The 13048-nt window shown below is 36.6% G+C and overlaps 1 protein-coding gene across 1 annotated transcript in view; it reads right to left on the bottom strand.

The window, feature by feature from the left end:
- Nucleotides 1-13048, bottom strand: part of LOC112516756 (bifunctional aspartokinase/homoserine dehydrogenase, chloroplastic-like) — a 40516-nt gene that overhangs the window by 18007 nt on the left and 9461 nt on the right. The window contains exons 4-11 of the mRNA XM_025123971.1: nt 8150-8547; nt 7568-7656; nt 7152-7455; nt 6831-6883; nt 6537-6751; nt 6347-6434; nt 6161-6274; nt 5221-5319 (exon numbers count right to left, since the gene is read on the bottom strand). Of these exons, the coding sequence (XP_024979739.1) occupies nt 5221-5319; nt 6161-6274; nt 6347-6434; nt 6537-6751; nt 6831-6883; nt 7152-7455; nt 7568-7656; nt 8150-8547 (1360 nt within the window). The remainder of the gene's footprint in view (nt 1-5220; nt 5320-6160; nt 6275-6346; nt 6435-6536; nt 6752-6830; nt 6884-7151; nt 7456-7567; nt 7657-8149; nt 8548-13048) is intronic.

Genomic DNA, 13048 nt, shown 5'->3' with positions numbered 1-13048 from the left:
ATGTGGGACAAGGAGAAACCCACCAAAATGATCTTTTCTCTTTTCCTAAAACCTAACCCAAAAGATTTTATTTTATTTTGAAAATATTCCCAACAGTAACAAAATATCATAATAAGCCGACCGAAGGAAGACGCACAGGGCCTTATTAGCGAGCCATCATTCTTCCCTAAGCTGCCAGAGTCCGTATTATGTTAACTGTTCGTATTCGTTCATTCCATTGGTATGCTCCCCACAATCCCCGAATTATGTAAGCCGTAATGAGTACGTAAAATGTGAATAAAAGTCTAAAAAGTAGACTTTATTCAATGACTTGACTCTAATTGGATTTCCATTTCCAACTGGATTTTATTCCAAAGATGTGATCTAGTCATTTTTAAATATATGCATCGTGATAAGACATACCGGTTATGTATCCCAGTAAGATAAAATTATGTGTATCACAAGATTATCACAGTGAGTCGATGATTGTATGTGTATCATATTGATATCACAGTTAACATACTTCGTTTAGGGCTCGATGATTGTCTATCACACTCTTATTATTATTAGCTGTAAGTTAGCTGTATTATTTTTAGAATTAGTCTTATCTATTTTGGGTTGTTATTTGGTAAATGATCCCCCCTAAATGAGTGGAGATCAGTTCCTGATTTGTAGCTTCTCCTATATATTTATATTCGAATGTTTGTGAATAAAGATCATCTTGGGAAATCATTTGCTTTCATGGTATCAGAGCTAGGCTCGATACCCTAGCTCTCGTTCTTCTCAAATCACTGAAGATCAAACCACGGTTTGATTTCTTCTCTGCCATCACCATCCAGTTGCTATCCATGGCTGACAAGCCTGAAAATGTCACCAAGACCCTTCACCCCGTTTACACCGTGACCAACATTCAACACAAGGTCCGGGTGCTTGACGGTACAAAAGTCTCATACTCTTCGTGGGTCAAGTTATTTCAACTACATGCCAAGGAATACAAAGTCATGTCACACATTGAAGGGACACCGCCTCCGGCCAAAACTGATGCAGAGTATGAAGCATGGACTGAAATTGATGCGATTGTATTGCAATGGATTTACGGGACGTTGTCCGATGATTTACTGGTTCGTGTCTTGGTAACCGAGTCAACTGCCCACGAAGCCTGGTCACGAATCAAAGCCATTTTCCTCAACAACAAGGGCTCTAGGGCGGCGGCCCTAGAGCATGAATTCAATAACCTCACATAAAAATCCATGCCGTCTCTTGAAGCTTACTACCAAAAACTCAAGGAACTGGGCAATCAACTCAATGACGTGGATTGTTCGGTTAATGATCAGAGGCTCGTTCTTCAACTTGTTAGAGGACTTTCGGCAGAATACGACACTGTGGCCTCGTATATCAGTCAAAGTCTTCCCACGTGGGAGGCTGCATGTAGTATGCTCAAGTTGGAACATCACCGACAAAATGCCCGGGAAACCATGTCTACACAGACTGTTATGGTTGTTGTTTCCTCAGAACCACCACATGATCCTTCAAACTATGTCAACAAAAGACGCCCCAATAACAGACCCGGACATAGGCGGCCCAATAACTCCTCGAGCGGTTCCTCCTCAACAAGCCCTAGGCATGGTTCAGGCGAGCGTCAGTTGACTCAGTCGCCATGGAACTCTCAACCTAATCGACTGCCCAATTGGGCCTATTGGATCCCACCGCCATGTCCGTATCCTACCAACTCTGGATGGGCCTCTCTTTGGGTTGGATCTCCTATGCCAGCCTGGCCCACCTGCACATCGCAAGTTAGTCCCAAGACCTCCTGGCCCAGCAACGAACCAGGCTAATCTCCTGCCTTTAACCCTCCAGCAACGACCTCCTGGCCCAGCAACTCTGTTGATAATGATGTTTCCATTGAATTTGATCCCAATGGGTTTTCTAGTGAAGGATTACCAGAGTGGTCAGATGCTGTCCCGCCACAATAGCTCGAGTCGTCTATATCCTCTCACCTATCCGGTCACCAACTCCACTTTTTTCACCTCTAGTGCTCAAGACGTTTGGCATGATCGATTGGGACATCCCGGTCTTCCTGTTTTGAATTTTCTTAGTTTGAATAATATTATTCCATGTCCTAAATGTAGTAGATTTTTGGTTTGCAATTCTTGTCAGCTTTCAAAACACAAACGATTACCGTTTTCTGATTCTAATTCTACTACTGTTTTACCGTTTAATATTGTTCATTGTGACTTATGGACATCTCCTGTCCCCAGCAAAACAGGTTACGAATATTACATGGCTTTAATAGACGATTTCATACAATATACTTGGGGTTTTCCAATAAAATTCAAGTCTGAAACATTTTCCAAATTCTCTCAGTTTCATAAATACATCCAAACTCAATTCAATCTCACAATTAAAACTTTTCAATGCGACTTAGGGGGTGAATTCGATAACCAAAATTTCAAATCTTTTGCTGAAACAAACGGTCTACTCTTCCGCTTCTCTTACCCTCACACTTCCCAACAAAATGGGAAATCTGAGCGTATGATTCGTAGACTTAACGAGATCATACTCAATCTTCTCACACACCCGTCTCTCCCACCCCATTTCTGGGTTGAAGCATTACATACAGCGCGTTATCTCCACAACATTCTCCCCACCAAACTCTTAAAATTCACCACCCCTATGACTGCTCTTTATCATCGACGACCTTCCTATGACTACCTACGGGTTTGCGGGTATGCGTGTTATCCTAACACAACCGCAACACAGAAAAACAAGTTGGAACACCGGTCCACTCGTTGTATCTTCCTCGGGTACCCCGCCAATTTTCACGTGTATCGGTTCCTTGACCTTTCTTCCGGCAAGGTCCTCCTCTCTCGTCACGTCACTTTCGACGAGACATCTTTTCCTTTTCTGAAGATCATCCCACTGCACCCTTAGACTACTCATTCCTTGAGTCTGGCCCATCTCTTACCATATTTGACCCACCAGCCACTTTACAACCTACTCCCCTGCCAACTACCCAAAACTCTTCTGCCCAAAACACTTCCCCATCTACCACTCTTCAACAGCCCCCTCTTATCCTTACCTACCAATTACCATCGCCGGAATGCACAGCCACCAGTCACCACAAATCCCCGCAGCACTCCTTACCTGTTACAAACCCAACGCCACAGCCTCCACCACCTCCCCCGCCGCCACCACCACTCGCATCAATCCACCCCATGATAACCCGCTCCCGAGCATCCAGATCTCAAACTCCTGTTAACCTACATACTACTGCCCAGACTACAATATCTCCCATATCAACTTCCCACATCAAAGCCCTTTCCGATCCACATTGTCTAGACGCCATGACCGAAGAATATCGAGCTCTAATGGACAATCAAATGTGGGACTTGGTACCTCGGCCCCCTGATGCAAACATTATTCGGTGCATATGGTTGTTTCGTCACAAGTTTAACGCATATGGCACCTTACAGCGATACAAGGCCCGGTTAGTTGTTAACGGGAAATATCAACGGGTCGGAATAGACTGTGATGAAATGTTTAGTCCCGTAGTCAAACCGACCACAATCAGAAGATGCTAAGTCTAGCTGTCTCCCGGTTTTGGTCAATTCACCAACTCGACGTTAAAAATGCATTTCTTCACGGGGACTCAAATAAAACAGTATATATGTTTCAACCTCCGGGGTTTACCGATACCACTCATCCTAATTATGTATGCAGGTTACACAAGTCTTTTTATGGGCTTAAACAGGACCCTAGGGCGTGGTATGACAGATTTGCTACCTACATTACTAAGTGTGGTTTTCGGAGTATCGTTAGTGACACTTCCCTATTTATCTAAAAAAGGGACATGACATGGCCTATTTACTGTTGTATGTTGATGACATCGTACTCATGGCCTCTAATGACCAGCTTCTCACTAATATCATTGCTCTTTTATCTCGTGAGTTTGCTATGTCAGATTTAGGTACCCTTAATCTTTTCCTCAGGATCCAAGTTAAACATAAAGACAGCGGCCTGTTCCTTTCACAAGAAAATTATGCCACTACCATTCTATCCTAGGCTCATATGGCAGATTGCAAACCCAGTTCCACTCCTGTTGACTCTTCCCCCAAAATGAGTGCAACAAGTGGTAAACTACTACGTGATGAGACACATCATCGCCAATTGGCAGGAGCTTTACAGTATCTTACAATCAACCGTCCGGATCTTTCATATGCGGTACAACATATTTGCTTATTCATGCATGACCCATGTGATCCACACTTTCAGTTCCTCAAACGAGTTCTTCATTATCTTAAAGGAACAATTACTTATGGACTCCGTATCTCACCCTCCAAATCGACCAAACTTATTGCATATTTTGACGTCGACCGGGGGGTGCCCCGACTCTTGCCGCTCCACTTTCGGGTACTGTGTTTTCTTAGGAGATAATTTGGTTTCCTGGTCATCAAAACGTCATCAACCATATCTCGATCAAGCGCTGAGGCAGAATACCGTGGGGTTACAAATGCAGTTGCCGAAACGAGTTGGCAACGCAACTTACTTCTTGAACTTTATGTTCCCACTCGCAAGGCTACAGTTGTTTACTGTGATAATATATCGACTGTATACTTATTTGAAAATCCCGTACAACATCAGCGTACAAAGCATGTGGAACTTGATATTCATTTTGTCAGAGAAAAGGTGTAGTCAGGGTTTTACATGTTCCAGCCGATTTTCAGTACGCCGACATTTTCACAAAAGGGCTACCGCGTCATCTTTTCCACCGTTTTCGGTCCAATTTGTGCATTCGTCCTTCTACTGCTCAGACTGATGGGGTGTATTAGTTGTGTCATTTTTAGAGTTAGTCTTATCTATTTTAGGTTGTTATTTGATAAATGATCCCCCCGAATGAGTGGAGATCAGTTCTTGATTTGTAGCTTCTCCTTTGTATTTATATTTGAATGTTTGTGAATAAAGATCATCTTGGGAAATACATTTGCTTTCAATTATCACACCATTGTTGTCACAAATGTCACAGTAGGAGTCTCACAGTGTTATCACAAATATCACAATAAGATTAAAGTAATCTTTCTCGATAAAGTTGGTTGATTGGGATCAAATTGTTATAGACCACTCAATAAAAAAATATCTTAAAGACATACTATTGTCAAGGAGAGCAAATGTAGGAAGATAAAATAGAAGACATGCAGGCAGACCATATTATACATATGACAAACAAAGGTGTACAGAACTAACCATTGCAAGATCACTAAATAGTGTTGCACTAACACCTGGAGTACTCGCCATTTTCTGGCCAACTGCTGCAAGAATGCTATAGTTTGGAATCACTGCAACCTGGAAGGACACAAAATAAATGGATAAGTTATGCAAGTATGGATTAGTCCATGCATGCTTCCAACGATATAAGTAGAAAAGCAGTGCTAAGATCTTTAAGAGAGCAATAGAAGCCCTTAATCTCTAAATTCAAGAATATATGCCATAATATGGTCAATACACATCCAGCTTACAACTCTACACATGTAAATCGCACAAAACAAAAAAGAGCATGCACCAATACACTTACTTCATTTTGCAAAGCAGGAGTTCCAAGTGAAAGTCTTGCATATATGCACCAACATTGCACCTCTATGGACCTAAAGTTCTTTACACAGCAGTAGTATAGGATCTAACTCACCTAGAACTCATACTAAGGAAGTTGCATTACCCCGAGATCTCAAACACACAACTTACAAAAAAAATGCACTAACCAGAAGCTTGGCTAAATACAAAGTCGAGAGCTAAACCAACGACTTTAAAATCTTGCGTTACATAACTTCAACATATGCCGTAATTCCCAAATTAATTATTATCATCATTTTCTAAACTCGATTTGTCTTCCACAGGTTGCTCTTGCCTATACATTATCTTCTTAAAGAAAAGATATCCAAGCAATTGAACTACATCAATATACCAAATTATTTGTTATATGTTCCTCAAGTTCTAGAATTATCAAATTGTAGAATTTAGCTGCCCCTTGACCCAGTCGGAAAAGTATAACATCCCAAGTAAAAAATGAGTGATCAAATGATGCAATTGTACTTGACAGATTATATATAACTTTTTGTAGAAGGTCACTATGAACATTTCAACACATGAAAACAAAGAGCAATATTTCATTCAAGTCAAAGCTTAACACCTGAGAAAGACGTCCAGCACCCAAAGCTTGACCAAATCTAGTTTCTAACGCCTTCGCAACTGCTTTCACTTCCTTATCAGGTACATCAAAGCACACAGAATGTTCACTGCTAGCCTGAAATATAACCACAGTAACATCATAAATCAATTCTGTATATATACATTGTAGGACAGTGGACGGAGATACCTGAAAAATCATGATGACATTAGCTCCAACATCTTTTACAACACCAAAAATGGCACTTGCTGTACCCGGAACACCAGCCATTCCAGTTCTGAGAAAGCATTAGATATGAGCAAGTTAAACAAAAATGTAAAGAAAATGGGCAAAGATGATAAAGTGGTCTAAAGATGCAAGAAACGCAACACAAGCTCACCCCTCAACATTTACAAGGGCCACGTTGTCTATGGTTGCAAAGCCTTTTACATAAGTTTCCAATTTCTGTTTCTCTTCTTTTTCACTGACAGGTAGCCTGCAAATCTTTGTTCCAGGTGCAAAGAGGTTGAAAACATTTCTTATGACAATGGGAATGTCATACCGCATGACTGGAATGATGGTTCGAGGATGTAAAACATTTGCACCAAAATATGACTGCATCACATGCCTAAGATTGGTTACAAACATAATTGAAAAGGCTTCAGGGTAAGCAGAAAGAGATGAACAAGTTTACCATTTCCCATGCCTCTTGATAAGATAAGGTATTCAGTATGACAGCCTCACTAACTGCAAAAGATTTTCTTCTTCAGAATAACTAGTGATGCCATTAGAATCACCCTTGGAAAAAAAATTATGAACATCTCAACAGCTTTAAATATTATGAAAGGAATGGAAGGATTGGCCCTCGATCGGGTCCTCTATATACTGGAAAATAGTGAATGGTGCTGAAGTAAATAAAGTGTGCAAGACATCTATGGTATACAACTTTGAGCAGTCATACCCGTGAAGCAACATGAACAATTTATGTGATATCTCCTATAATGTTGAAACTAACCTTTTCTAGGATCTGCACTATACACACCGTCAACATCTGTCCAAATTGTCACTTGCTGCGCCCTGAATAGAGCGCCCATGATAGCAGCAGAGAAGTCGCTTCCATCTTTCTTTAAAGTTGTAGGTATATTTTGAGGGGTGCTAGCTATAAAACCAGTAGCAACAATTGCCTTAGAAGGATTTTGAAGGAGCCAGTTCTTGAGTCTTTTCTCTGACTCCGCATAATCGGGATCAACTTGATTAGAACCAGCAGGTGTGACAATGAGGATGTCTCTTGTGTCCACCCAGTTACAATCTATTCCGCCCTGGCAGAAAAAGAAATTTAAGAAACTACAAGGAACCTGGTAATTCAGACAAATTGACAAGCTCCCACATTCAAAGTATATTCAACATTAAAAGTAATTACAACAACAGCACCTTTCTGAGGACAGATGACAATATCTGAGTAGACCATAACTCTCCGTATCCAACAACAAAATCTGAAAAAGATTCTGTAGCATGTCTGGCTGAAGAACATAAAAAGACATTATTCAATACTTATGCTACACGGGAACTATACTGCTAAGCACAAAACTAAGATCCAACCTAATAGTCAAACAGCTATAAAGAAGTGTGCATTATCTACAAGGAAAAAGATTGGAACTTGTCATCCATTATCACTACCAAAAAAATCTGCATCAAACTATTATTAAGATTTAAGAGAAGACTATCAAGTCAAGATTCTAACGCGGTCAAGGCTAAGTTTCAATCATCACCCTAGACATTGTAAGATTTGTTATTGGAGGAAACAAATATATAACCTGAAGAAAACATACATCTTATGCAGGTAAGTGCTCTTACAAAGTTTGGTTATTTCCCTTGACATTGTAAACCAACAGAAGAAAAAATAAGAGAACACACACAAGTCATTCACTTCTGATGGCTCTCGTATTTTTTTTACACACTGAAAAATATTTAAAATATAGATGGTAGAAAAAGCGCAAGAAAGGAGGTAAAAACCTATATATATTGTGCGCAGCATTGCTTTAAGGTTATTGATGTCAAGACTCAGAGTAGACAAGAAACTCGCAAGTTCATCCCCATCAAGTAGATCAATTGCAGTCAACTTATGCTTTTCAAATACTGCATCAAGTGCCAATTCATATGAATCATCTCTTGATTGTGCTCTATCAATAAGATCATACATCATATTTGTAACTTTAGCCATTGCAGAGACAACCACCATCTTTCTTTCGGAACTGTCTTCCATAACAATGTCGGCGATATTTTGGATCCTTTGGGCAGTTCCTACACAGGTGCCACCAAATTTATGGATTGACCAAGTGCCACCTTTGGCAATTGAAGAATTCACAGGGGCTTCATGTATTGAATTATCTGACAGAAAGATAGGGGAGAAAAAGGAGATTCAAACCATAAGGTACAACAATTATATATATGATGAATGAAAAAAGGATTAAATTAGACTTGTTATAACTAAAGCAGAAACTTTGAAGTTGTCTGACTCTCTTCTTTCCAGACGAGAAGGAAAACATACTCTGGGATGTAAGTTACATGCATAACTTTTAGAACTTTAACAACTAAAGAGGAGTTTAAAAGGAAGTGAAAATAAAGTGTATATAGATTGATAGACATTAATAAGAAGGAAGCTTGCTCAGTAACGGTGGGTGTTATAGCTTCATAGTATTGGGTGTTTAACTTCAATGACAAATTAGTGGAAACGGCAATAAATAATAACATCAGATATTTTCTCATTGACAATTTTTTACCCTTGCAAACCTGGATCAGTTATCACCTTGTTTTAGTATAGAGGAGCGAAGGCGTGGATAGTGAAGGCTTGAAGCGATAGGTATTTCATATAGGCATATTGTAACATACTAATGGCATCCACATTATCTTTGACAATCTGCATCTTTGGATAAGCAGAATGTTCTATGGAATCAATTAAAGCTAATATTTCCTAATTTGTTGCACCCATTGATCTATTATTCTTCAACCACAAGTTTTGTTATGAGTACCATTTCAGCCAATTGACCACTGGACTTTTTAAGCTGTCAATACAAGATAAAACAATTGTCCGTGGGAGCTAATAAAAAAATGGTTATGATTAAAAGAGAATGCTGGTGTCTGAGACAGTAGCTTCATCTTTCACCTGCCACTCTGTCACTACCTTACTATATGCAGTACTTTAAGGGATGACGAGTCATTTTCAAACAGTTGTATGTATAATTCTAAATGAGAAACAGCTACCCAGGTGGTTATTTATTTGCACTTAAGCATAATGTTTCTCCTTGAGATTCCAGCATGTTCAAATAATAAGTCACAAGCGAAATGCTTACTTGTAAGTCAAAGTGTGCTGAAGAAGAGAGGATGCATTTGATAAGCATATCTTAGACTTGGTCTCTAAATGGGAATACACTCTAGGAAAATATGATGATGAAATTGGAGTCGAGAACGTCATTCTTTGGTAACTGCAGATGCTGTAAGAAAAAAGAGAAGAGGATGAAAGTGCATCAGCAAGGCGTTGTTTTGTAGTTTCAATTTAAGAAAACCTGTAATGTGAAGATGGTTTCTGCGCTCTACTGAAACGTTCAAGACACCTATAATGTGCTAGAACTAGTTACGGATCAAAGCTACCTGATGAAATAGTAAAAGATACCTGAGCGGAGTGGGAGTGAACGGACAGTAGACGAGAGTGGGCAAAGGCTGGGACGGCAGGAGGCGGCTGTAAATGTCGTTCTGAGTAAATTACATAAACCGTCCATGTGGTTGTTGAAACTTTACCAACAGTCATTAGCGTTTGAATTTGCTGTCAATACTAGTCCCTGACTTCAACTTCAAGCCCTACTCAATGGCTATTTTGGTCTTTATACATTTTTTTGAAAAATTAATTTATATGTACAAGTATGTATATTATATACAAAGTACAAAGAAAATTAAAATATATGTATAAATATATAAAGTTTGTTTCAAATACAATTCATCGCATTTGTACAACCAATGTAACCCAATATATTGAGATATTTATGGAAATGATGAAAGTTTATTTACTATGATTTGAATATTTATGGAAAATGAATATGGTTCATTAATTATATCGATATTTTATATTAAGAAACAATAAAAGCTTCTACTAAATCACATATTAATCACATGAAATGGACGGTTGAGATTAGGTTGTAGTGGTTGTACAAATGTCAAGGGTTGTATAATAACCAACATATATATATATATATATATGGGCACGTTCAAATGAAAACCGTGCATTTCTAAGAAACCGTGTAAACTAATTTCGACCAATAGAAAAATTCTATTTTTTTCTAATTAAATTTAATCAATAAGGGTATTTCGGTCATTTACAATATTTTCTATTAAATATGGAAATTATTAATAAATCTTAATTAAGGAAACGTAATTAATGAAATTTTATAAATGGTAACATTTAAATATTTAATTATGTTTTAATATTTAAAATTTGAACTAAATATATTGTGATGCAATTGAATCTTCTGGTCAATCTTGAAGATTGTAAGCCATAATGTAATGAATTCATCAAATCATAGTTGGACAAAAAAATTATTACAAATGAAATAGGTTTCATGAAGGTGAAACTGGTTCATGTCGCAAATAAAAAATAAGTAGTAAAACATTTTCATGGTGAACCCGTTGCATTTATGGTGTAGTTGATCCAGTTAGTAGGTGAAGTGGAAAATGAAACGGGTGCATAATGTATTTGGTTCGTCATGAAATAATTGCATGATGAAACGGGTAAATGATGAATCTGCTCCAGAATCTTGAAGATTGTAATCTGCTCTAGAATCTTGAAGATTGTAAGGCTTAAAGGAATGAATTCATCAAATCAGGGGTGAAATAAGAAAATTAATGTACATGAAATAGGTTTCATGAAGGTGAAACTGGTTCATGGTGTTATTGAACATGAGTAGTGAAACGGGTGCATAATGTATTTGGTTCGTCATGAAATAATGCATGATGAAACGGGTACATGAAGAAACTGCTCCATAATCTTGAAGATTGTAATATGCTCCAGAATTTTTATGATTGCAAGGCTTAAAGGAATGAATTCATCAAATCATGAGCGAAATAAAGAAATTAATTTACATGAAACATGTTTCATGAAAGTGAAACTGGTTGATGGCGTAATTGAACAATGAGTATTGAACTGGTTTGATGGTGAATCTCGTTTCAATGACGTTGAAATGCAAAATAAAACGGGTGAATAATGTATGCGGTTCGTCATGAAATAATTACATGCTGAAACGGATTCATTATGAAACTGGTGCGTCTTGAAATCATTTCATAATGAATAGGGTGCATATTTACATGGTTGTGTGAACGACATTGAAACAATTTCAGGATAAGGAATAAAAAGGTTGTAACATTAGCGAAAAGTGAATAAAGTTCATCATCAATATCATGAAATAACAAATGACGCATCAAACCATGAGTAAAATTTCATGTTTTATCATAAAATTCTATGAACGCATTAAACAGTTAAGACAATGAAACTATTTCATGTTGTATTATAAAATTTTATGAACTCAGTAAACAATGAAAAATTTCGTTATCTAAATGTAACGGATCCATCTACCAGTATAATGAAAATTACGAAATATGATCAGTATTACGTTGATTAGTTTTTTGATGAAATTTTGAAACCAATTTCGTTCATATAATGTAATTCAAATTTTGAAACGATTCATTATATAGAATTGAATATGATGTGTTTTTTTTTTATTGATGAATGTTATTATTTAAACGTAAAAATAATATATTGTTTTACAAAATTAAATAGTTTCATTTATAATATGATATGAAAGATATTGTTGTCTTGAATGTAATGTATTTTTGTTTACCATTTTGCCCTTATTGCTGATATAAAATAAAATTTTAATATATATCTTTTTTTAAATTTTCTAATTAAAATTTTCTAAGATAAAGTAAACTAATCTTGACCATTGATCAAGAAAATGAATGGATGAGATTGGTTTACACGGTTTACACAAATGGAGACGGTTTTCATTTGAACGCTCCTATATATATATATATATATATATATATATATATAATCAAATGCAAACCACTCAATTTGTACAAACTGCAAATCACCCTCATCTGTCGATTTCATTGTTTAATCTTATGAAATTTTTTATAAAATTGTTTCATATAATACTTTTTTTGATGAAGTTGTTTCATATATGGTTATGAAATTGTTTAATATATGGTTATGAAATTGTTTCATATAATCCTTAATGAAAATGTTTAATGTATTTCTCTAAAATTAAAATAATGAAGATGATAATATCCATGATTAACACCCTTCACACTAAAAATGATTAATCCACCTCTCATAACTAAAAAAAATGAACAAAATGAAAAACTATGATTGTTTGAATGAGGTTTATACGGTTTGTACAAATAACGTGGTTTGCAAAGTAAACCTCCTCTATGTATATGTATATGTATATCTATAGTATATTATAAAGCATTTGGCTAAAACTCTTAAAAACTCTTAAACTCGTTCATCCCTAAACAATTTCATCCCTATCTGATTTCATCCCATAACTGAATTCGTGTAACTAACTGCAGGTAAACACAATCAAATACAGGATAAACATCTCATTTTATATATTAAAAAACCAAAAATATAATTAGAATAATCATTGAGTTCTAACAAAATACTTAATTATTATCTTTATAAAATGTTATATTATTAAACCAAAAATAAACTATTTCATTATTAAACTTAACTTAAATTTAAAAAAATAATCTATACTATATTATAAAACATTTGACAAAAACTCTTAAAAACTACTTTTTATACGTAAAGTACTGTTTATTAATGCATATTACTTAAAACTCAAGATTACAAGTAGATTGTGC

This window comes from Cynara cardunculus, assembly GCF_001531365.2.
Source record: "Cynara cardunculus var. scolymus isolate 2C chromosome LG 8, CcrdV1, whole genome shotgun sequence".
Lineage (NCBI taxonomy): Eukaryota > Viridiplantae > Streptophyta > Magnoliopsida > Asterales > Asteraceae > Cynara > Cynara cardunculus.
The sequence above is the reverse complement of the archived record's forward strand: the minus strand, read 5'-3'. Positions and strand labels throughout refer to the sequence as shown.